The 26,530-nt window shown below is 40.3% G+C and overlaps 1 protein-coding gene across 1 annotated transcript in view; it reads right to left on the bottom strand.

The window, feature by feature from the left end:
* Positions 1–26,530, bottom strand: part of LOC101860497 (MAM and LDL-receptor class A domain-containing protein 2-like) — a gene marked incomplete at its 5' end in the record, with an annotated part of 192,461 nt that overhangs the window by 84,960 nt on the left and 80,971 nt on the right. The window contains 26 exons of the mRNA XM_035969949.1: positions 261–344; positions 1,107–1,191; positions 1,789–1,965; positions 2,451–2,536; positions 2,894–3,043; positions 3,574–3,760; positions 4,929–5,086; positions 6,625–6,774; positions 7,693–7,786; positions 9,142–9,416; positions 9,955–10,104; positions 10,538–10,612; positions 11,335–11,419; positions 12,397–12,653; positions 13,137–13,280; positions 14,346–14,436; positions 15,353–15,630; positions 16,423–16,566; positions 17,544–17,730; positions 18,401–18,579; positions 19,855–20,004; positions 20,723–20,806; positions 21,580–21,670; positions 22,421–22,548; positions 23,769–23,878; positions 24,765–25,073. Of these exons, the coding sequence (XP_035825842.1) occupies positions 261–344; positions 1,107–1,191; positions 1,789–1,965; positions 2,451–2,536; positions 2,894–3,043; positions 3,574–3,760; positions 4,929–5,086; positions 6,625–6,774; positions 7,693–7,786; positions 9,142–9,416; positions 9,955–10,104; positions 10,538–10,612; positions 11,335–11,419; positions 12,397–12,653; positions 13,137–13,280; positions 14,346–14,436; positions 15,353–15,630; positions 16,423–16,566; positions 17,544–17,730; positions 18,401–18,579; positions 19,855–20,004; positions 20,723–20,806; positions 21,580–21,670; positions 22,421–22,548; positions 23,769–23,878; positions 24,765–25,073 (3,908 nt within the window). The remainder of the gene's footprint in view (positions 1–260; positions 345–1,106; positions 1,192–1,788; positions 1,966–2,450; positions 2,537–2,893; positions 3,044–3,573; positions 3,761–4,928; positions 5,087–6,624; positions 6,775–7,692; positions 7,787–9,141; positions 9,417–9,954; positions 10,105–10,537; positions 10,613–11,334; positions 11,420–12,396; positions 12,654–13,136; positions 13,281–14,345; positions 14,437–15,352; positions 15,631–16,422; positions 16,567–17,543; positions 17,731–18,400; positions 18,580–19,854; positions 20,005–20,722; positions 20,807–21,579; positions 21,671–22,420; positions 22,549–23,768; positions 23,879–24,764; positions 25,074–26,530) is intronic.

Raw genomic sequence — 26,530 nt, forward strand, 5'->3', positions numbered from 1 at the left:
ATCTATCTATCTATCTATCTATCTATCTATCTATCTATCTATCTATCTATCTATCCCCCTTCCCCCACCCCAAGACCCTTCATATATTGTCAAATTAAACTAGCACTGCTAAAGTCCTTGAATTATAGCAGTACCCCTCCTCCTCTCCCTCATCTTCCTGCCACCGCAACAACCACCACCAAAAACAACTGTCACAACAACAACGACAACAACAACAACAACAACAAAAAACAACGACAACGATTGCTCGGCTGACTAACCTGACGTTGACCTGGTAGGTACAGTCGTGACCAGAGTTGTGGTGGTCATGGAGTACAGAGATGGGTCGGCATTGGATGGAACCACTGAAAACAAACCACCACATATCACAGTCAAACAACTGCAAGAAATGTTAACGACAAAAAAAATAAGATAAGATAAGATAAGATAAGATAATACTTTATTATCTAGGAGGGAAATTTGTAAGAGCCTCGTCGCCACTGAGCAGCGCCGGAAGAAATGTTGCATTCTTATAATTTTACATAAATCGGTCAAACAAATAGCCTACACCAAATTATAATTTTTTATGAAAAAAGCAGAGGTTTTCTCTCAAATATTCCTACATAAAACCATAAAACATGTACACTATTGATTCTATCTCCGAAAGTCATGTACAAAGCGTGTGGCTACCAAAGATTACTTCAAAAAAGTTGTTGGGTGCCAGGGCTCTGTCAGTCAAGACAGCATCGGAATAGTTTGGGGAAACAGATTGTACATGCTCCTTCTAGATTCAATAGAATGGAGATACAGCAAACAATTAGAAAACAAGGGGTGTTATAGGCTGCTTGCAAATTAAAGCAGAGCTTGATAGATGAAGTACTGAAGGGAAAAAATGAATTATGCCAACACTCATCGTTGGTAAAGAGGACCAGATAACAAAATAAGAACAAACTATGAACATGGTCACCATTGGTTAACAGGACAAGATAATGAAGTGAGAAAAACCATGCCTTACAAGCACAGCAGTCATTGGTGAACAGGATAAGAAAATAAAGTGAAAAACTGACTTACAAGCACAGCAGTCATTGGTGAACAGTATAAGGAAATAAAGTGAAAAACTGACTTACAAGCACAGTCATCATTGGTGAACATGATGTCATCGATGGCAATGTCACCAAGGTAGCTGGCTCCAACAGTGGCTTGTATCAGCACCTGGTGGTAGTATAAAGGAGAGGAGAGGAGATGAGATGAAAGGAGAGAAGAGTAGATGAGATGAAAAGAGAGGAGAGTAGATGAGATGAAAGGAGATGAGATGAGATGAAAGGAGAGGAGAGGAGATCAGATGAAAGGAGAAGAGAGGAGATCAGATGAAAGGAGAGGAGAGGAGATCAGATGAAAGGAGAGGAGAGTAGATGAGATGAAAGGAGAATAGATTAGATGAAAGGAGAGGTAGGAGATCAGATGAAAGGAGAAGAGACGAGATCAGATGAAAGGAGAGGTAGGAGATCAAATGAAAGGAGAAGAGAGGAGATCAGATGAAAGGAGAGGAGATACGATGAAAGGAGACGAGAATTGATGAGATGAGATGAAATGACAGGAGATAAGATGAAAGGACAGAAAATAAGATGAGATTAGATTAAATGAGAGGAGATAAGGTAAGGTGAGGTGGGGTGAGGTGGGGTGAGGTGGGGTGAGTTGATCAAGATGAGATAAGAAGTTGAGAGATGAGGTGATATATGTGAGGTGAGGGAAGTGACTTAAAGAGATGAACAGAGAAGAGATGAGATCTCGTATTCCCATAAAACGTACCTGGTAGGACTGTTGTGAGTTGACCTTGACCCTACCGGGCATCCACTTCTGTCCCTGATCACCTTTGAGCATCCAAATCATCTGAGTGGGCGAGCCAGCACCAATACCCCGAAGCCAGACAGACAGGGCTCCAACCCCTGAGCCACGCATGTTGTAGTGAAAGTGCATGCAGTGGACCTGCCATGAACAGTAAAGAGAGTGTCAAAGGCAGCAGAAACAATTTAAGATATTCCATAGAATAGCGTTCAATTTCTAGACAGTGCACTGTCATGGCTGCTGTTCTTTGCTCTATGTAAAAATTTTGTTAGGAAGCATGCTCACCATGGGCTGTGTTATTCTGCCCTGTTCGTAGGAAATCACACACACACACACACACACACACACACACACACACACACGCACACACACGCACATACACACACATACACACACACACACACACACACACACACACACACACACACACACATACACTCACATATGCATACAAAGCACTATATTTACTATGAGATCTTTCTCTTTCTCTCTGTCAGTCTCTCTATCTCTCTCCGTGTCTCTCCATCTCTCTCTTTCTCTCTCTCTCTCCCTTCTCTCTCTCTCTCTCTCTCTCTCTCTCTCTCTCTCTCTCTCTCTCTCTCTCTCTCCCTCACGTTATAATGTACCTGGTTATCGGAGAATGGCTCAGACAATAGGTCTGCCCTGTCTCCTTGGACACGTGGCCTGCTAGCTTCAATGAACAGATAGTGACCTGTGAAAAAATCAGGAGATGACTTTCTGATTACACCAGTACAAGCTATACAAATATGAGGCATCATGTTGAAATCAGGAGCTCATCAAAATAATTAAATCAAAGAAACTTGCATTTTTCTGTCTGTTTGACAATTTTTATCGAATTTTTGTTTTTTGACTAATTTAAAAAACGTTTGTCTTTATTTAAACAGTGACATTTTTTTTAAATGACAAAAAAAACCTTCTGCAAATGTGTTATAACTGCTATGACATGGAACAGACCGGTCAGTCTCAGTTGCAATGGTGAAGTTGTACTGAGCCTTCCATCATAGTCGACAAAAGGAAACAGAATATGATTATTCAAATATTTTTTTACCTAAGGCATTTCCCAGAGTGTTGTCAGCCGTGGGTCCAGTGCTCGAAGATTGAGTTGAGCTTTGACCTCTGAGCCAATCAAATTCGTCCATCTTCTGGTCACTACCAATGTTTTTCCAGGTACAGTAACCTCGCTCAAAATCACAAGCTCCTAAAGGGAGTGAAGAAAAATCGAAAGAAAAAGTTAATAAATTTCAAAACAGATTAATCAAAGAATTAATAGATAAAATAATAAAAGAGTGAACGGAGTCTTTTTAAGCATAGCTTTCAAGACTTATTACAATAAACTCAACAGCTCTCTCTCTCTCTCTCTCTCTCTCTCTCTCTCTCTCTCTCTCTCTCTCTCTCTCTCTCTATCTATCTATCTATCTATCTATCTATCTATCTATCTATCTCTATCTCTCTCTCTTTCTGTATAAATATCATTTATTTATTTACATACTTCTATGTGACAATAGAAAACATGAATAAAAGAATAGATTTGTGTGGTAGTGAATGTGTATATGCGTGTGTGTGTGTGTGTGTGTGTGTGTGTATGTGTGTGTGTGTGTGTGTGTGTGTGTGTGTGTGTGTGTGTGTGTGTGTGTGTGTGTGTGTGTGTGTGTGTTAGTGTGTGTACGTGTGCTTGTTGGAATGTTTGTGTATATGTGTGTTCTCCCTCACAATATTCTACAGGTTTACCTTTAGTGTCGCAAGCCCCTGATCTCAGGCGGATGTCATCAATTGCAATGTCGCTACGGAAACCAGTGCCCACAACACCCTCAAACTCGATGCTGTAGGGACCAGCTGATGAAGCTGGCAGTGTTACCTCTGCCCTCACCCACATGTTGCCTTGGTCACCACTGCGTTTCCACAGGAATGACCGACCCTATAAGTGATGGTAAAAGTAATGTTTAGCCTCCCATCAACACCTTCATGTTTCACAATGATCCCCAGACACAAGGACTTCCATCACTAAAAGTGACAATGTATTGGGAAGGGGGTGTAAGGAGAGGGGACTTTCAAAAGTTGGTCGCAGAGAACTAGAACAATTTTCTTTTCATAAAAGCAGAAAAACTCCAAAACAAGATCTGCCAAGCATTATCAGATCTATAGCAGAAGCTTTCAAAGGTTGATCAATATGCATTTTGATAAATTTCCTTTAACCACTGATTTACTCAAAAACAAAATCTTCCAACATGAGAGTATCTACATAGCTATGCCTGAAATCTTCAAGAGTTGGTATTAGAACATAATAATATTAAGAACAATTAATTCTTTACCATGGAAAAATAAAAAAAACAAAACTCTTCCAATTAGAGCATCAATGTATGGCTGAGACCTTCAAAGGTTGTCATTGCAGCAGAATATCAAGCAAAACGTATTCTCTATTATCAAAAATTCAAAAATAAACTTTTACTAACATGAGACTATTATGAAGGTTAGCGGCTCAAGTATTGTTAACCTGGGGTTTTGGCTAAAGTCACTTTTTACATACTCCAGGGCACTGGGAAGGGGTGTAAGCGCTGTAAAAAAAAACTCAGAGTTGCACGATTTGGGAAAATACACATTAAATCACAATTCCAGTTATTGTTGATGGATATCATTGTGATTCAGTGGAAGATTTGCAACAGACATCAGCATTGGTTCTCCATTCATTCCTCTGCTCGAATGCTCTTACAAAAGCTACGTTTCCCTGATCTTTCCGCGTTACCCATTTGTTTAGGTTCCGTAAGTAGGTTGCTCTGGGCCTACCCCTGCCTCGTTTGCCTTCAATTTTGCCAGTGATAGCTAGATGTTAAAGACATTTATATCTCTTCACGTGTTCCAAAAACTATATTTATCACTTTCTGATTGTTTTTAACTGTGACCGTCCCACAGGGGCTTCATCAAGCTCAACTTCTTTTGATTTCTTTTCCTTCCGCGATATTCTCAGCAGTCTCCTAAGACGAATATATAGTGGTGAAAAATCAGTCTTTTGTTCCTCCTGATAGATTTTTAAATACTAAAGCTATGATGTTTGTGCTGCTACCCCCTGATCTATGAATAGCTGAGACCTGCAAGAGTTGGTAGAGATGCAGCTCCCCCATCTGTGAGCCGAACATGTGGTAGAAGAAACTGAGACAGGAGGTGGTGGCGCCCGACACTTGTGGGCTGATCAAGCTGGCGCGGTTCCCTGCAGGTTTGTTGGAAGCCTCGATGTACATGTAGTGACCTGTGGGGGAGAAGGCAAGACAAGATGCATCATTCATTGAGAGAATACAGTCAACCTGTGTAATGATTGATTGAATAAATGTGAGACATCGTGGTGAAATCAGGCGCTCGTCAAAATATTGAAATCAAAGAAATCTGCATTTTTTTTTTGGCCAATGGGCAATTATTTATTTTTTTTTTTTTTTTTTTTTTTTTTTTGGCTCAACACCTTTTATGTCCATTTAAAAACACATTTGCGCTCATATGACCTTATGCAGTTGCGAGCGCCGTAAACCCTCTACTATAATAAAATAAAAACACATTTTTGTGAGGATCTTACTGAAAAGCATTGATAAAAGGCACACAAAAATGTAAATTTTTAGTTCCCAGGGACTCTCAGGCTATGGAAGATACCAAATTTTGGCGGCCATTTTCTCGCTAATTTTACATCTGAAACTAGGCAAACCTGACTTCCTTTAATCACAAATATTTCCTCTTCAATTCAGCACAGATGAATATTTTTTTCCTCAAAAAGAACACAAATGAACAGGCTTTAAGATAATACCATATACCCATATGATCAAAAAATGATGAGCGCCTGATTCCACCATGTCGTGACACAAATGTTTTCTGGCACAATTGACACAATTTTGGTCATGTAAGGGTTTTCAAACTATTGTTCAAAGATGGACGAACATTTACACAATTCTTAACATATCTAAGGTGATCACCAAATGTTAAGGAGAAAAGTGGTCCTCTTGGACAGTGTCATCAATGAAGAAATAACGCACTGGGGTAAGTGGGAAGTGGTCATTTGAATATCATTTTTGAGTACAGGAGTGTTACATAAGGTTGCATCTCCTACTGAAGCTAAGTGGGTCTATTTTATCACTTACAGGCCAGGCCTCCCCAGCGAAACCATGCTCATTAATTGATTGTAATGAATGTAAAGGATAAAGACCCTCGTCACCAAAACAAAGATCACATTGTAGGCTGGCAGCTTTGATTCTGCCTATCAAGGCCAACTCCAGCTGGGTGTGTGTGAATGTGTGTGTGTGTGTGTGTGTGTGTGTGTGTGTGTGTGAGGGGGGGGGGGAGTGGATGTGTGTGTGTGTGTAGTGGTGAAACACAAATGTGGCAGGATCTTAACAATAAAGATGTATCTTATCTTATCGCATATGACATCCCAGTAGAAAAAATAGAATTTCTCAATAAAAAACCACTTCACTTCTCCCAAAATCAAGGCAATAAAACAACAAAGAGCAACAGACTTTTCAAAATAATTAAAATGGTATAGGTTAAATGCCCCTATCAACACTATTAGGTTATTTAAGAGGTGGGACCTCCAGGTTTACCATCCGGCTCTGAAAGGACCAAGCGAAGTGGGAAATTCGTATAAAGTGAATTTCCCAAGTATTTAACATTGGACTGAGCTGAGGCTCGAACCCCCAAACCCGCAATCTCATGATTACGAGTCCGGTAGCCTAACCACTAGGCCACCGACGCCACGTGCCAGACTTTTCAGACCTAGAGGCAAGTCTTATTTTATCTTAATCATACCTTGTCTTGTCCCATAAGTATGGTCCTGTGTGGGTCCTGTGTTATAACTTCCAGTGGAGCCGGTCACTCGTGTCCAGTTGAAGTTGTCGTTGACGCTGTCGGTGAAGCCACAGGTGCCCAGCTCAAAGTCACAGTCGTTGTTGAGTGAGACTGGGCAGGGAGAGGAAAAGTTCTCAAGCTCAGTAGAAAGTCACACAATAATATACCATTTCGATTTCTAATTGGTTTTATTTATTTATTCCTTTTTCTTTCTTTCTACTTTCTTTCTTCTTTTTTTTGGGGGGGGGGGGGTTGTCCCAAGTCCCTTTAGTGGGAGCTATGTCAATGATCTTACTCATATCAGACAATCATTGACTATGACTTGTTAACCCTCTCCGTACACCTGGGGTCATTTTGTACTCCAGGGGTTGTATTCTTCACATTTTTAGAATACTTCTAGTGCGAAGATCTCTTTGGAACTTTCAGTATTTCCAAGAAAATCATTTTGACAGGCTGCTAAGCAAAGCGTACGGATCGGGTTAACGAAAGTGGGGGGGGGGTGGCTGGAGGGAGGACAGAGTTCCCCAAGTCGTATGGATACGATAGTAAAACATGACATACAGATAGGGTTAATCAATTTCTCCTGTGTAATTAACCCCAAAAATCCTCAAGGAGGTAGCACTAAACAAACTGAAAACAAGTAAAATTTGACTAGACACAAAAAAAGCTTTCCAGCCCTACTTTGGTGGAGGTGTAATAATTTGAAAGGCTTGTTGAATAGCTTAAAAGCCAGCCTTTTTTTTTTTCTTTCTTTTACAATTTCTCCATGCCCATCAGAATCGGTCTCATTGGCCATACCAGAAGCAACAAAACATCTTAACCTATAATCTTCATTTCTTCCATCACGCTCAAGAAATATTCTCCTCTACAGATTTATTGCTGTTTCTTAGATGGACAGAAAAAAAATATTATTACTATTATTATTATGCTTATCACAATCACAAAATACCTAAATGTAACGAAATTGTGAAATTTACAGAAACAATTTTAGTCTCCAAATGAACATTCAAGAACAAAACATTTACTTACAGTCAGCTTCTCTACACGGCAGTGGTGAAAACCTGATGTCATCTATGTCTGTGGACCCAGCATAGTTGGCACCCCTCACTCCAACGATTTCAAACTGAAAACAGAAACAAAGAACATTCCATTTTGGTGCTGCTATGTGATTTTTTCTTTTTTTTTCTTTTTAATGCACAAGTTTTACACAACAGCCCCAACCTCACTTTGACACAATTTACATCATTTAGAAGGTGGGTCTTAACCCTGCCTGTCTACGTCTCAGTCAACCTAGGTTGAGAGGGATACAATGTCACAGCAGAAAGACAGAGATATTCAATAAAATAATTTCTTCATGGCAATTGAACTCAGGTTTTCTGCACGCAATGGCAAAATGCTTAACTGCTACACTGCAAATGTCGGCCTGCTATACATGACATAAAAAGGCTTGTATAAGTAAGTTATTCTCGGTCTGTCTCTGCCTCCGATTTATCCAGTGAAAGTAAAATATTTAAGGTCTTAAGTCGATTCAAGTGCTCTAGGAAATGCTGAATCAATAAGGTGAGAACATGTAGAATATAATATTCTGCTAAAAATCAAAAGGCAAATTTCACTGAGCTGATGTATAAATATTGTCGAGATCATCTTGACCAAGGGTCTCAAAATCTTGGTCCAAGGGCCAACTGAGGCTCACAGGATGATATTTTGCAAACTCTACTCAACTTCAAAGTCAACCGTTAGTGCAATCCACATGTTTTTGCTAAAGTGTTGCCATGGAGTTTGGTATTTTTCACCACTTATGGGCTACCACAGCTCAGGCATATGGCAGCTTCTGGTGGTGAAGATCTGTTAATGTTCTGAACTACTATTTATAAAGACTGAGAAGATTATTATCATACTTTGTACATTTGTGAGGCGTCGAGGTGAAATCAGGCGCTCGTCAAAATAATAAAATCAAAGAAATAAGCACTTCTCTGCCAGTAGGCAATTTTTATCGAATATTTGTTTTTTGGCTCAATACCCCTATTACGTCCGTAAAACAACACATTCCCAGGTTCATTTCACTTTAAAACGTTGATTAAAGGCACAAAATATGGACATTTTCAGTTTTTTCAACTCTCAAGCTAGTGATATTACAAGACTTTGAAGACCATTTTCTCACTAATTTTTCCCCCAAAATCGGGTGACCCCAACCTTCTTCTATCACAAATATCTTGACTTTTATTTAAGTTAGATGGGAATTTTTTCATCAGAAGCTAGGCAAATGAACAGACTTTAAGATGATACCAGTAACTCCACGTGCCCAAAAATTGACGAGCGCCTGATTCCACTGCATCATGACACATTTGTACTTTTTTAGTAAATACTTCAAACCTTTTTCGTGTGGAATATTTGATATGGGCCAGGTTCATCTTGACTCTACCTCCAACAGCCCTGGGGTAATTTGAGTTTGAGACCACAGATTCAAACACTATGTACCTGATAGTTTGAGGAGCCGGAAACCAAAACCTGAGCCCAGTTCCAATCCAGACCTTGTGTGCCAGTCCTCTGCCACTGGAGTTTCTTGCTCTTGCTAGCCCCAGACCCAGAAATGGTGTACACCTGTAGACCATCAACAGTAGGCCCGTAGAGCCTGTACCAGAAAGTGAGACAGTTGCCACGCCCAGCTGGCGGCAGACTGGGAGACAGCAGGCCGGCCGTGTCATTGGCGTGGTGGATGACGGTGTCAGGGAGGTGCAGGACGTGGCCTTGGTCTATACAGACACACATATATGGAGGAATATGATGTTAAGCCGCACACACATAAACACAACAAATCAAGTGTGTCATAGGTGAAACATGATGCTAACACGTACATACATATACATTGCCTCGTTTTGCTTCCAAGGACTATAAAACTATGGAAGTTACCAAACTTATGTGACCATTTTCTCACATATTTACCTCTGAAACCAGGCGACACACAGCTTCTTCAATAACAAATATCTCAACTTCTATTCAAGTTAGATGGGTATTTTTTCATCGAAAAATGAGCAAGCTTTTAAATGATAACAATAACTCTAAATGCCCAAAAATAGACAAGCGCCTCATTCCACCACATCGTGAGACAAGTGTATCTACATTATGTATCTTTTCTTTTTTTTTTTTTTTTAGTATTTGAATTTTGACGAAAGTTTCTTGGACACATGAAACCAATACAACAGATTAAGCTACTGCAATTTTAAAAATACATTTTAAAAAGTTGAGCTGTACACATGTGAACTTCTGGCTGATGAAAAGGTCATGACTTACTCTTCTTCAGGGTATGATCAGCTGAGGGTACCGTCAGACCTCGGGGTAGGAGTGAAACTTGGCTGACTTTCCAGTCCAGTTGGTCGTCCGTGTCCTGTTTCCACTTGCACACATTGTTGGACTCAAAGTCACAGTCATACTGCGACGGAACTGAAACCAAGCACCATGATCATCATGAAAATCGTGAATCTCCTCATCAATTCCAAATTTTTCAGTAAAGACCATATTACTGACTTGATCAAAATAATTCCATTTGACATAAAACTTGTTCTTTATTTTATTTACTTGGTTTATAAGAAGAAATAATTCGGGTTTCAGGGACACTTGAACAGACTTAGAGACCTTGAATATCTTTCTGTCACTCACTGGAAAAATCAGAACGTAAAAAAGCAGAGGTTGACCAACAATAATTTACTCAGAGAACTTTAAACAGAAGAGTGATAAGGAAAGACCAGAATGATAACGGTTGTCTGAGCACACCCAAGCAGAGAAGTGAGTGGGGAACCATAATAATTTATTCTTTTATCAGATCTGGCATCAGAAAGAGGGAAACAACCATCCTTGCTCTTACAGACATACTCACTTTGTGTGGTCGTAGAGGGCATTGAAGTCGGCACTGTAGTAGTGAGAGAAGCTTGCCGGGCTGTGGTAGGGTAGACTGGACACAACAGGGGGAAAAGCTTCAGGTTACAAAATAAAAAAAATTCCTTATCTCTTAAGAACGCCTTTTAAGATATTGAAATAATTTGTAGATTTCCGTAGAACCTACTCCCCAAATGGGCTTGATGCACTTCTCATCAATAACAAAGCTGGTCATTTAAGCGACATTCAAGCTCATAAAATTGTTGCATTCATCTATGCGGACACATTAATACATACTTTTGCACACACACACACACACCCACACACCCACCCCCACACACACACACACACACACACACACACAAATACCCACTCACAAAGAAACACACACACATACACACGCATGTACACATAGACATAAGAAGCACATGGGTACACAGACAAACATTTAACCCTTCTCATACACCAAAATCAATAAACTCTACAAAGCATCATCTTAACTTACAGTATAGAAACAGGACAGGGTATTTCTAAAAATGATGAGCTTAGAGGTTTCTTTGGAAGATTCTGGATATATGTGTAAAAATAATGTCACACCCCCCCCCCCCTCCCATTTCAAGCAGGCTCAAAATTCTTGTCATAAACCAGCATTATTAAAACTTTATTTTTCTGAATCAGCTGCTACTGCTGTCTGAGTTCAAGTACCACTGACTTGAACATTGACAAAGTCATCAGTGATAAATTTGAATCCAGAAAACAGAGGCCTACTCCTCTCTACCATTTCTACCACTGACTTACTTGTGCAAGATGTGCCCTTCGAGATAACGTCATCCACTGCCACCAGTTCATCGGACCTGCGGCCAAACACAGTCTCAAACACAAGCTGCAAGAAAACAAGACAAAGATCTATGATGAGTCGAGTCAGAAACGAATTTTCTGCATGACCAAATCAGTATGTTCTACAAAGCATTTTATTTTCTCAAATACAGTCTGAAACATTAACTACTGTACAAAAGAAACAGACAGAAATCTATTTGATCTCAAACATAAATTGTAGAGAAGACAAAAAGATCTCCATTTGGTCTCAAACACAACATACAGAAAGATAGAGAGATATATATTTGGTTTCAAATACAAACTTTACCCATCTCATCATCCCATCCCATCCTCCCATTAATTCAAGCCTGTCTTATTATCTCCTCCCACCTCATCATCCCATCTCATCGTCCTACTCATTCCTAGCCTGTCTCATCACTCTATCGCATTTTGTCTCACAACCTCCTCTCACATCGTCATCCCATCTCAACATCCTATCCCATCCTATCTCATTATCCTACTTCTTCCCATCCTGTCTCATAATCCTCTTGCACCTCATCATCCCCCATTATCCAATCTCAGCCAATCTCGACTGAACCTTGCTCTTGGGGAAGGAGTGTCTGATTCTAGCACCCCAATTCATCCCATCCCATCCTATCTGTCTCATTATCCAATCTTAACTGAAACTGGCTCTGAGGGGAGAAGAGTCCAACTCTAGTATCCCACCTCATCACATCCCATCCCATTATCTTCTCTCATCCAATCTCACCTGAAACTGCCTCTTAGGGGGGAGGAGAGAGAGAGGGACTAACTTTAGCATCCCATTTCATCCCATCCTATCTATTCCCATCTCATTATCCCATTTCATCACATTTCACCTGAAACTGGCTTCTGGGGGAAGAGAACCATGCAACATACATCCTCCGCTTCACCCCTTCCCATTTCTTCCCCTATCACTATCCCATCCCATCCTTTTCATCTCATCATCCCATCTCATCTCATCCATAAGATAATTCTATTTCATCCCATCTCATCTTATCTCACCTGGAACTGGTTCTTGGGGGAGGAAAGTCCCACTCTAGCGTACATCCACTGGCTGGTGGTGTTGGAGACAGCCCAGAGCAGACTAAACTTCTGCACTGTCACGTCGTAGAGATAGACGTTCAGTGTTGCGGCGTCAGAGCCAGTCATATAGTAGTAGAAGCTGAAACACCAGCTCTGAGCCGCATCATGCACCGGCGTGAACAGACGTGACCTTCTACCGTATCGGACACCTCGGGTGAAGGCCAGTGCAAAGTGACCTGATGAAGGAAAGAAAAATAAAAGACACGGAAAGATTGGTCTATTACCCATCCATAATTGTGGAGGTGGACGTCCGTTTGAAGGTCCTGTTTTAATCAAATGTAGTCTGCGTTAAGTTGTCATGGATTTTCTTCTTTTCTTGAGGTGAGAGAAAAACTCAATGTGAATGAAATGCAGATATAACATCTCAAATAACGAGACATTATAATATACCATTGGCAATGGGCCCTTGGCAATTGGCCTTTCCACCCCTTCTCAAATGAAGAAAGGTACTGGGAACACACATCCATAAATACAGCTGTCACATTGTTGTCCATTACTACATGAACATTTGCCTGCTGGTATATTTGCACAAACATAAAAAGTTGAGAGCAGAATTCTAGAAATAAATTAACTAAATGTTTAATAAAAGCAAAATATTAAAACATTTTCAGAGCAAGCATTTACCCCTGACAAATAGTCTTTGAGGGAAGTATCCTTACCATTGGAAGATCTCAGAGTGTGGTCTACAAAAGGGATCCTGTGGCCAAAGACTGGACGGGCGCTGGAAGTGACCAACCAGTCATAGTTGTCACCGGTCTTCACGTTCGTGTACAGATCAAGTCCATTTTCAAAGTCGTTGTTGCCTGAATGAGAATGATTATATGAGAAACGGCAAAAATCATAATATAATGATGAGATTTGTTTGTCTTAGTAAAGCCTCCTTCATAGGGAAATATCGTGACTTCTATTTAAGAGAGGTATAGGGGATGGAAAGAAGGGTTATTAACCAAATAAACACCGGAACGATCAGCAGATGGACTCTGAGGTGGATATTGGAGCAGGGATCGGAGCACGTATGGCAATGCCCAGAGTGCTATGATGTTGTTCCCAGGATCAAGTAATCAAGTATTTAAGATAGGTGGGTATTTTTTAAAACTAAAAACATGACAAATGAACACATTATAAGACGATATCAATAACTCTATATGCCCAAAAATTGACGAGCGCCAGATTCCACAGTGATCTGACACACATTATGGTAAAATGTCTGTGTTCTGTACCATATGTGTCCCAACGCAGTGGAACGAGGTGCTCGTAAATTTTTGGGCAGGTGGAGTTATTGGTAGGCCCTATCATCTTAAAGTTTATCCACTTGTCTTGCGGTCAATGAAGAAAGTACCCATCAATCATTATTAGAAGTCGAAATATTGCAATTGAAGGAGGTGGAGTCACATGATTTCAGTGGTACAATTAGGGAGAAAATGGCCGCCAAAGTTTAGTAACATCAAGAGTTTAAGAGTAGGCCTACTTGAAAAGGAAAAAATTACATATTTTGTACATTTAATCAACTCTTTTCAGTAAGATTCACATAAAAATGTGCTTCATCTGGACATGAAAGATGTTCAAACAAACAAAAAAAGTCTTTTTTTTTAAATGACAAACTGGCAGAAAAATGCCAGGGTTATTTTCGATTTCATTATGTTGACGAGTGCCTGATTTCTCCACAGAGCCTCACATATCCTCTTTATAGCTCTGTTTTGGGTACTGAAAGTACAGTTATTGGAATATTTTCACTTCTGCTCATGTCACAAAGATAACCACTGTTTTTAAGGGTGTCTAAAAAAAATTCAAATATAACTTATATAAAGACATATTTTCTGTTCTGACCTTGACAATAAAAGTGCATAATAAAACATGGAAAAACTAACCGCTAAACGGACAGGCTCCATCCCGGAAGGAAACATCATCAATGGCAACATCTCCTTGAGCACCACTTCCGACTACACCTTGGAGGACAACCTGTGAAAACAAAACAGAAATGTCTTATTATGCCTCTAATAATTATCATATTTTAAGATTTTTTAAAAGTGTTTTGGTACCAAGATTCATTATTGAGTTTCATTCGAAGAGTCTAAGGCATTCACATGGTGCAGGGTTTGACAATCAATGAATTCTGACTTGTAAAACAAATGGTGCTGAATGTACTAGGACAAGGAGCAAAAAATGTAAAATAAGCAAACAATAAAACCCAATTTAACGTTAGGATATTTGCGATTTAAGGCGAGGTTGCCTGAGTTCAGGGGTGAAAGTAGCGATAAAATGACCGCGAAAGTTTGGTAATAGCTCAAGAGTCCTTGAGAACTGAAAAATTACATAATTTGTGCCTCCCATCAACGTTTTTCAGTAAAATTCACAGGGAAATGTGGGGGGTTTTTATAGACATAAAAGGAGTTGAGCTAAATTCGATCCAAAAAAATTCCCAACTGGCGGAAAAAATTCCTGTTTCTCTGATTTAAATTTGACAAGCTCCTGATTTCCCCACGATGCCTCAAAATTTATTGACTTCACAATAATAACTCCCATGAAAAGTCAGCAAATTTCATTCTTCTCCATCAGTCAGTACTATAGTCTCTCCAATAGAAAGTTCTAGTGAAGTCCTGGAGTATCTTTACAAGGCAAAGAACTAACACCAAATACTAGCTCTTATTTTTTAGTTATGAAATCAACCTGGAGTTAAAGTAAAGAATATCCCCCACATTTCAAACTGCATGGCCTGGCGCACAACATCTGAGGTTACCAAGGGGGTCATAATGGGGTCACTGTTATTTCTCTTGTGAACAGGAAAAAATACACTAGGGTCATCATGATATGCAAAGATGTGGGAGCTAAACTTTACTTTCCCTCTGTTGTGTCTGCATGAATGAACGATACCCACATGGTAGTCTTGTCCAGGGTAGACAACTGTGACCTCGGCCTTGAGCCAGTCAGTGGATTGTTGCCCCTGACGAGACCACACCGACTGGAAGTTGGGCCTGTTTGCGACAATATCTGCGTGGGTCACTGTGCCCACACGGAGACTCCCGATGTTTCTGCCCTTCATGTGGTACCACAAGGTCATGCACTGTGTGGTGCGAGTCTGCAGGACAGGGCTGACCAGATAGGCAAAGTCTCCCCGTCTCATGAGTCCGTTGATCTCTATGTAGTAGTAGGAGCCTGCATGTGAAAGTAAAATACACACATGTTTGAGAGAGTATGTGTGAATGTGTGCATGTAGGCGTGTGTGTGTGTGTGTGTGTGTGTGTGTGTGTGTGTGTGTGTGTGTGTGTGTGTGTGTGTGTGATTGTGAATGTGGTGAAGCATCAAAGCAATGCCCAAGCTTCTGGACAATAAAGATTTTTCTTATCTTATATTATCTTTCATGCTATGGCCCAAAATACAAATTATCAAAAGATTTCTATGTTGTAGAAGAACCGACAGGGATCAAATGATACACATAGCTAGCATTACTCATAATGAATCATGTTTTACGTATTATCTATCTATATAGCAGTAGGAGATTTTTAAAAATACATACATACTGTGACCTGAATCATGGTTCGTCCTGGATTACAAATGCAGCCAAATACAAACTATTTAATGATCTCTATGTAATAGTAGTAGTTTTATCACCCTGGAAAAAAATGTCTGCTGATATCCACGCAGTTGAAGGATCCTTCCAAGATTAATGAAACAGTCTATACGACATAATCTCTGAATACAGAAATTGTAACATGCTAAAAAATACTATCCTCTAGAATTCTATAAAACAGTCTACATGACACAATCTCTACGACAGATATTCTATGAAACAATGTAAGTGATGTTCTCTTTTTCTACAGAGATCTTATGAAACAGTCTAAGTGAAGTTATCTCTATCTAGAGATATTTTCTGAAACAGTTTACTCAACTGTACTGTAGCTTAAACAGCCTTTTGAAAGTCTAACATGCATACAGTATTGTGCTCACCATAATTGCTCCCGAGGGTGTGATCTGTAAATGGGCCAGTGTTTGGGGTCGACGTAGAACCTCGGTTTTTGGTCCAGTCAAATTTGTCTCCATTACCCTGTGTCCATCCACAGTCCCCGTAGTCAAACCCACAGGATGGGCCCACTGGGGACAGAAAAATACACGGTTTTACTACAAACCAGAAGCTAACAATGTTTCTGTCCAGCCCGAACACCAAAAGCTTATCAAGTCTCCTCTAAGATGAACAAATACTACAGTCAAAGTTTATTACCCTGAAAACACACAACATCCCATCCAGCCTGGCCATCCAAATTACTAGAGACAGAAAGCTCTTTCTCCCCTCGACGCCCTAGAGGTACAAGAGGAAGCATAAAGTAAATTAAGTAAGTAAAAGTTTATGGAAAAAAAAATTATCAACAGAATCAACTCTAAAGAAAATGTATGAAAGTTGCATCAATCTCTTGACTTAATATCCTTCATACTAAAGGGGATCAACACCAGGATTAGGATGAGTGTGTGAAACCTGCCTCTGTAGAGCAATTGTAAAATCTCTTGCCTCCAACACAAAGGACACGAGTGTTATTCCAATGAAGGAAGATAATATTTCATCGAGCATCTCCTTCTTATTGCTGAGATGTACTCTCCCACTCAGTCTAGATTGGCTCTGACTTACAGTGGGGGTTGAGACAGCCTGTTTCCAAAATGGTCTACATTGTGAAGGTTGGTTTGCAAAATATCTGCTGTCATGGGAGAAAGGTGAGGGTATAATGTGAACATGAAACTTTTCAGTGAACGCATCACCTTAGGGCTTGCACATTCCTGGGAATGGACTAACTTGTTAAAGATCATCATCATCATCAAGTGCCATATCTGCAGAAGACATCGACGATCATGGTTTTCCATTCATTCCTTTGCATGAATACTCTTAAAAAAGGAACATTACCCTGATCTTTCCCAGTCACCCATCTTTCTAGGTTCTCCAAGTAGGCTGCTCTGGTTCTACCCCAGCCTTGTTTGCCTTCAATTTTGTCAGTGTTAAGATAAGTGTGCAAATATTTGCAATTGGAAAAGTTTAAAAAAAAGGGGGGGGGAGACAAGAAACTTCGAAATGAACTCCTCACCTTGGGGTTGACAAAATCCTGTGACCACATGAATGTCATCAATGGCAATGTCCCCCAGGTAGCTCACACCACGGACACCTTCAATGACCAGTCTCTTCCCTCCAATCACAGAAGTCTGCACTTGCAGGAACTGCCACTGGCTGCCATGGTTACCGCTCTTGGACACGAACTGGATCTTTTGAGAGCTCTGAGAAAGTATTGAGATTTGTTTATGTTTTTATGTTTATATCATTTAGTAATCATAGGCGTTCTTTTATATAAGCTCTTTTTTTTCAAAGCTAATCTACTTTATCTATGATTAATTAAACTATAAGTAATATATATGTTCCAGGGAGTATTCTACTCAGTCCAGTATTCTTTCATACAGATATATCAAATAGGAGCCGAGCAGATGGATAGCTCGGCTGAAAATGGGAAGACAAATTGGCTGCATACAAAGTGGGATTAAGTTCCAAGTTCTCAATTTGGCACTGTAAGAAGAAAGTCCAGCTTCTTAGAATGTCCAGATTCTTCCATGTACTTTTTTTTTTTTTTTTTTTCAAGTGTAGTTGTTTTCAAGCCCCCTTCAACACAATTTAGATTCTTTAGGAGGCGGGAACCTGCCTGTCAGGGCAAACCAATGCTGAGAGGGAAAGAACATCCCGGCAGAAAGACAGAGATATTCAAAAAAAATTCGGTGCCCTAATAATTACAAAAATCATCATCATCATCATCATCATCATCATCATCATCATCATCATCATCATCATCATCATCATCATCATCATCATCAACATCATCATAACAATAATAATAGATTGCATTTATATCATGCTCTCGGCGTATTATTAAAAAATCCTAGAACAATGACCACTGACCTGGTCCAACGTGTAGACGTTGAGTGAGCCCACATGAGGCCCGTACATGTGGTAGTACAGCTGGAGACAGACCATTTTTAGCTGAGCAAGGGGCGGGGAGAGAAGCCAGGCCGTCTGCTGGCTGCTACTGTCAGGGTTCACCAGGTACACAGAGTTGATGTACATGTACCAGCCCGTGCCTGCCAGGACGACGATGAGAGACAACGGTTAGTTGTTGTATTTGTTAAACTCAGTGGCGACGGGTGTGTTTTCACTTCGCTCTTGTGTGTGTGTGTGTGTGTGTGTGCATGTGTGTGTATGTGTGTGCATGTGTGTGTGTGTGTGTGTGTGTGTGTGTGTGTGTGTGTGTGTGTGTGTGTGCACGTGATGAAACACCTAACCAATGTGCCAAGATCTGGACAATAAACATGTATCTTATCTTACCAGAGCATTAAATGAAAATGTGTCTCTTTCTGTGACCAAGTTAATTTGGCCACCTTTCTTTTTTATCAGACTGTAATCGGACAAAAAAGTTAATTGCTTCTATTTTTTTTATTTTTTTTTAGAGGGGTAGGGGGACTCAAACGTGTTAGTAATCAAAATGCAAGGAAATGAGTTTTCTATCAGACCGTAAAGAAAAAAGTAATCTGAAAAATAGATTAGTGGTGTGTGCGAGTCCAAAGACTCTGAAGTGGAATAGATTGTACAAAATTTGTCGCGCTGCAAAATTTTGCTTACAACCATAAAACTTTGGTCAAGTGAGCTGCGAAGTCTACATGCCTGTGTTCGGACATGTGTGTGTGCGTTGTATGTATTCATGAGTGTGTGTATATGAGTGTGCATTTGCAAATGTGTATGCATGTTGTGTGTGTGCATGTGTGTGTGTATGTGTGTGCATGTGTGTGTGTGTGTGCAAGCATGCATGTGTGTGTGTATACACATATGTGCGTGTGTACATTTGTGTGTGTATGCATGCATGTGAGTGTGTGTATGTCTATTGTGCATGAAGTTGTGCAAGAGTATTTTCATATCTTTTTCTGAACTAAATTGTCTTTCTGTTTGCAATCGTGTGCATGTGCATGCCTGTGTGAGTGTGCATGTGTGTGTGTGTGTGTGTGTGTGTGTGTGTGTGTGTGTGTGTGTGTGTGTGCATGTGTCATTGTGCATACATGTGTGTGTGTGTGAGCGCGCGCGTGTGTGTGTGTTTATGTGTGTGTGTTGTACATGAAGCTGTGTGAGAATATATTGTGTATGCATGTGTGTGTGTGTATGTATGTATGTATGTATGTATGTATGTATGTATGTATGTATGTATGTATGTATGTATGTATGTATGTGTGTGTGTGTGTGTGTGTGTGTGTGTGTGTGTGTGTGTGTGTGTGTGTGTGTGTGTGTGTGTGTGTGTGTGTGTGTGTATTGTGCACATAGCTATGTGAGAATATTCTCACATCTGTTTCTGACTTAAATTGTCTTACTGTTTGCAGTGGTGTGATCAGTGGTCGGGCCTGTAGTGCTGGTTCCCTTGGGTCCCTGGGCTCGGATCCAGTCAAAGTTGTCCCTGGTCTTCTCCTGTGTCCACGAGCAGGTGCCCGACTCGAAGCTGCAGTCGTACGGGGACTGAGATACTGAAATGAAAGAGTGGAGGTATTGGGGGACATGTCTTTCTATTTCCCTCTCTTCTCTCTCTCTCTCTCTCTCTCTCTCTCTCTCTCTCTCTCTCTCTCTCTCTCTCTCTCTCTCTCTATTTCTTCAGTATTCAACTTATTTTATATTTACCCAGTACGTTCATTGCCACTTCTAGACATGAATTAGCTTCCTCAAAAAAGAATACCCAGAGTATGAATCATAGACTTTCTGTGACGCCAGTACGGGAATCACACTAAAAAAAATAGTTGTAAAAATCAAAATGGTTACTGTTACAAATGGCTTCCGACAATTTTCTCAAATCGTCTAAAAGTGACTACCCAATCAGGCGCTTGTCAATTTTTGGGTGTATGGGGTTATTGGTATCATCTTAAAGACTGTTCATTAGCCTTCCTTTCGGTGAAAATAATATCCATCTATGTTGAATAGAATATGTTGAAATATTTGCGATTGAAGGAGTTCAGGGTCACCTGGTTTTGGAGACAAAACTGGTGAGAAAATAAAAACTGTAAATTAACATTTTTAGTGCCTTTAATCAACGTTTTTCGGTAAATCCACAAAGGAATTTGTTTTTAAATGGACATAAAAAGTGTTGAGCCAAAAAAAACAAAAAATTCGATAAAAATAGTTCGATTTATTTTGATGAGTGCCTGATTTCACCACACTGCCTCACAGATGGTTTACAAAGAAGAGTCTCACCAAAAGGTACTGGTGTGGAGGTCACTGGCGCTGGCGATGACGTAGAGGTCTGGGATGAACTTGACCCTGCATCAGCTGGGATCACTACGGGGACAAACAAAACAAAGTGATCATGGTGGTGTCGGTGACCTAGTGGTTAGGCTACCAGACTCGTAATCATTAGGTTGCGGGTTCTGGGGTTCGAGCCGCGGGCCCGACATTGTGTCCTTGGGAAAGGAACTTTACACGAATTTTCCTCACTTAATCCAGGTGGGAATGGGTACCCGGCCATAGACAGCGAAAGATCTTGTCAGTATGTTAGGGTTTTAGCGCCTATAAATGGCCGCTTGCAGTGTATGGTTCCCAGGAAGTTGAGTTTGTTTCAGAATGCTCTCAGGTCTGCTGGGGTAATAGTAGAGATTGTGAAGCGCATAGAGCTTGCTGATGAGTGGGGATTTGCACTATACAAATGATATCTATTATTATTATTATTATTATTATTATTATTATAATTAGCTAAAATAGTGATGACAATAATAACAATAACTTGTCCGTCAATATATAATCGCTGGGTGGTTTTGTTTTGGGGTTTTTGGGGGGGGGGTTGTTTGGTTTTGTGGGGGGGGGGGGTTGGGGGGAGGGGTTACATAAATAATGAAAAGTCTGGTAACAAAAACAAAAACAATTTAATCAAAATACTGAAATTTTTATAAACTTTGGAGAAAATAAACTGCACTGTGTCTCTAAACTAGCTCTTAAACTGCACACCTAGTTTCTCTCAAACAGAACAAATTTTTAAAAATGTTCACATCATGCATGATAATCAACAGCAATTTTGACAGACAAACGGAGGTCTCTAACACAAGAGAGACACTTACCCGGACAACTGGTCGATGCAGTGCGTTTGCCAACAATATCATCAATGGCAACATACCCAACATTGCTGGGGGCAACGCCATTGATGAGAACCTGAAAACAGTCGTAGAAATTAGTCATATAAATTGGTCTATATAAATTAGTCTGTATGCTTCCCGGGAAGCTGAGAATGTTTCGGACTGTTCTATGGTCTGCTGGGGTAATAAAATAGTGTAAAGCGCATAGAGCCTGCTGTTGAGCGGGGATATGCGCTATGCAAATGCTATCTATTATTATTATTATTATTATTATTAGTCTATGTGCATTTTAGTCTATATGAATCAATATACATGTAGATTGTGAAGCACATAGAGCTTGCTGTTGGGTGGGAATTTGCGCTATACAAATGCTATTCATTCTTATTAATAAATGTAAAGAAATATAATGGAGAAATCAGTGTGAGACCATCATTGATCAAAGCATTTAGGAAGGAACAAATGCAGTTCCAAACACAATTGAATTGGTACATCTTTAGCCAGCTGTTCAGATAGATGCACTATGCACTAAATTTTGGGGTTTTTAAAAATTGCAGTTTATTAATATGTTGTGGTGGTGGTGGTGGTGGTGGTAGTAGTAGTAGTAGTAGTAGTAGTAGTAGTAGTAGTAGTAGTAGTAGTAGTATCATTATTGTTATTTTTACTGAATACTATATTTGCATTTCTCTTCTGGGAGGTCATATTCCACCAAGTCTGGGTTAGCCCTGACATGTAGGGTTGAAACAGCCCACCTTGAATTGATCTATAATGCACCAATGAGGGTGTAAAATACAATTTTAAAAATCTATAAGAAAATTATAGCACTCACCACATAGGCCGAGGTGCGAGAGCTGATGGGCACACTAGCATACTGCCATGAGGTAGACTGGTGCGTCATTGTCCAAATCACTGCTGGATTATTACCACTCACGTCAGCCACAGAGATTTGCAGCTTAGCTGGGGAACACAGTCAATTCGTTCATAAAAACGTATCTGTTTTATTTGTTTTAGTAAAAGTTTTATGGCACTTGCAACACAATAAGGTCATATAAGTGTCCAAGATTAGAGGTGTTACAAAAGAATAACAAAAAAGAAGGCAAGATAGAAACAATAGACATTTAATAGGAAAGAAGGAATAAACCACACCATAACATCCATCAACCATCCATATCAAAACTTGGTTTAATGCATCAAGACTGAAATGTTTGAATCAACAGAAAACACTTTACTTTAACAGAACATGTGCGCGAAAAAGTGAAATTCACAAATACAGTCTAGAAATTAATTACTTCATAACAACAAAAGCTTACATAACATAACCACATGCTTACCTGCCCTCCCATAGGCAGAGCACAAGACAGACAGGCTTCACCTCCTTAACCCATTCCCAGTCAATACGGGGGGAGGAGGGGGGGGCATTTATCACATAATAACCATACAGCACAAGAAAAGCTTACACAACCAAGTGCGTACCAGTCCTCTCATAGGCAGAGTACCAGAGGGGCTTCACCTTCTTAACCCAGTCAATAAAGGGGTGGGGTGAACGGATGGGGAGGGGTGGTCATTTATCACACAAAAAACATGCAGCACAACAAAATCTTACATAGCCATGTGCTCACCTGTCCTTCCTGAGACAGAGCATCAGATCAGACAGTGAGGCTTCATTTTCTTAACCCAGTCAAAAGGGGGGGGGGTGTCCTTTTAATTACATAATAACCATGCAGCACAACAAAAGGTTACATAACCATGTGTGAGGCAATGATGTGAAACCAGGCGCTCGTCAAAATAATGAAAGTCAAAAAACTGGCTTTTTCTGCAGGAATTTGGGAATTTTTATCGAATTTTGGTTTTTTGGCTCAACAACTTTCATATCTTTAAAGAACACATTTCTGTGTGGATTACACTGAAAAACGTTGATTAAAGACATAAAAGATGTAGTAAACTTTCAGTTTCTACGGACTCTCAAAATAAGAAAGTAACTCAACTTTGGCAGCAGCCCTTTTCTCGCAATTTTACCTCTATAACCTGCCAACCTCCACCTCCTTCAATCACCAATACGGATATTTTTTTCATAAAATGTAAGGCAAATGGACAGACTTTAAGATGATGCCAATAACTCCATATGCCCCAAAATTGACGAGCACCTGATTCCACCGCGTCATGACACATGCGCTCACCTGTCCTCCCAGAAGCGAGGTACCAGAAGGAGAAGCACTTGGTCCCGGTGAACGGCTGCATGGCTCCGCTCATCACGGTGGCTGCCGTTGTCTGGACGTTGCCGTTGGGGCTGAGGATCAGGTAGTGGCCTGAGGGGAGGGATGGTACGGGTGAGTTGACTTCATTCTTCATGATGTGTTTGTTTATTTTAGTATTGTTTTAGTAACAGTTGTACAATTGCAAAATAAAATTAGGCAAAATTGAATAGGTTTTACACCGTATAATATAAACACTATAAGGTTATTTTATAGACAGGACCTCCAAATTGAATGTACATAGGGCCAAGCCATAAATAAAATATAAATAAATAAATAAATTACACTTTTATTTGTCCCAGAAGGGCACTTTGTTTTACAATGGCAAACATACATACATAAATACATAATTATAAATACGTACGTACATAAATACATGCATGCATAAATACATACATAACTACACACTATTACACAAATACAGAACAGTTTACTAACAATGCCACTGTCGGTCGCCACTGTGCAGCGCCCTGTAATTTGAGCTAGGGTTGTCGTGTCTTGCTCAAGGACACACTCCAGTGACCACCCATCTGATCCCCGTGTCACCGACACTTGCTTGACATTGCTTGAGTCAAAACTCACTACTCACTTAGCCACTGGAGCCCCCAAACAACCCAAGTTCAGAGCATTCTGTTGGGGATTCGAACCAAGGCCACCCACTCAGTAGTCCTGCATGATACCAACTAAGCTAACAACACATCATTACAAGTTACAGTTACAATTTTCATCTGCTTCTTCTTCTTCTTCTTCTTGTTTCATCTTTAAATGGACACCCCAATCTCTAGTACAAAAGCAGCTGTTTTCCGCAGGTCTTCCACGCCTCCATAGAGTGTTGAGTCTCTCTGCCTTAGGTTGGGTCAGTATTTCTTTCTAAGTGCCTCAAGCATTGTGGAGGTTGGCAGCAGATGGTCCCTTGTTTACTGGATTGATAACAACATGGTTCGCCGTTTCATTGCCATTTTCATCTCACCTGTGTTGCTCAGTGAAGAATGATCTGTGTTTGGCGACCTGCCACTGAAGCTTCTGCTGGTTACCCTCAGCCAAGAAGAGGGCCCGGGTTTGTCGGCCCAGGTGCATCTGTCCTTCTCAAAGTCGCAGGAACCCTCCGAGGCGCCACAAGCCCCTGGGGTGATCCCAATGTCATCTACAGCCACGTCACTCTGGACTCCAGAGCCTATCACAGACTCAAACTCCAACTGAGGACCAGCATACAGTAAATGGGTGAAAGCTCTGAAACAAAATTCTTAACCGTTATGTATACTCTGAATCACTCTCTCTCTCTCTCTCTCTCTCTCTCTCTCTCTCTCTCTCTCTCTCTCTCTCTCTGTGTGTGTGTGTGTGTGTGTGTGTGTCTCTCACTCTCCCTTCCCTTCCCTTCCCTCCCTCCCTCCCTCTCTCTCTCTTTTTCTCTCTCCATCTGTCTGTCTCTCTCTCTCTCTCTCTCTCTCTCTCTATCTATCTATCTATCTATCTATCTCTCTATCTCTCTATCTACCTAAGCTGTAGCTTTGTTTACATCACTAATGAGGAAAGTGTATCAGAGCCGACATCAGCAGTCAAACTTTATTTCAACTTCCAAAGGGTGCAAAAAAAAGTGAAAGCTGGAAAACATGCTACGTGCAAATGAAGCTATTTTTTTCACTACTGTGTGTGTTTTTATGCCCCCATTGATACAAATAAGATTATTTAGGCGGCACACTCAGACCCTGCCTTTCAGGGCCAGGGATACAATATCCCGACAGAAATACTGAGATGCTCTTTACTAATTCTCCCCAAAGAGGAATCGAACACAGGAATCAAACTCAGGTCTCCTGCATGTGACAGCAAAGTGCCTAACCACTACACCGCAGATACAGATGCACAGAAAGTTGAAAAAAATGGACAATTGCTGTTGGCAAAGATTATAAGCAGGAAAAAGTTAAGTTAAAGATGTCCCTCAGCACAACGGTCAATGACCTACCTGCCAGGACAGGGTGGATGTCACTGTCACCTCATTCCTTATCCACCTGAGTGACAGAAAACGAAAATGATAAACACAATTAAATGAATTTGGCAAATAGTATTTCTTTAGAATGTTGTACTTTTTCACAACAAGAGAACAACAATAATTAAACAGTGTGCCGCAGAAGGAAGGCCGAGAGGACAGGAGAGCGACAATTTTCCAGAAAGGAAAAGTAACTATTGCAGGCAAGAGATGTGAAGTGTGGCTGGCAGAAGAAGTAAATGTTGCGGACATAGAAAGGGAAAGCAATCAACAGGAAACAGAAGATATTATTTTAGTGGACAAGAGAAGGAAAATCTTCTGGAAGAAAATGTAAAATATTGCAGATAAGAGAGGTAGGTAAAACATGGATGACAGATGAAGAAAATTTCAATGTTGCAGACAGGAGAAATGAAATATAGCAGACAGAAAGGCAAGCAATAGCAGACAAAGGAAATAAAATGTTGCAGACATGAGAATAAAAATGTTACACATAAAAAATTTAAAATATTCCCCCCCAAAAAAGTAAAAGGGAAAATGTTCCAAAAAATAAAAAGTATCAATGTTGCAGTCTGAAGAAGTGAAACAGAGCGAAATTTTTCTTTTACACGAGTAAGATTTGTAGCAGGCATCAGCAATCAAGACTCGTCACTCACTTCCCTATTCATATACTCTCAAAGAAGTTATATCATCCTTGGGGGTGGGG

The sequence above is a fragment of the Aplysia californica genome, unplaced genomic scaffold, assembly GCF_000002075.1.
Source record: "Aplysia californica isolate F4 #8 unplaced genomic scaffold, AplCal3.0 scaffold00200, whole genome shotgun sequence".
NCBI classification, from domain to species: Eukaryota; Metazoa; Mollusca; class Gastropoda; order Aplysiida; family Aplysiidae; genus Aplysia; species Aplysia californica.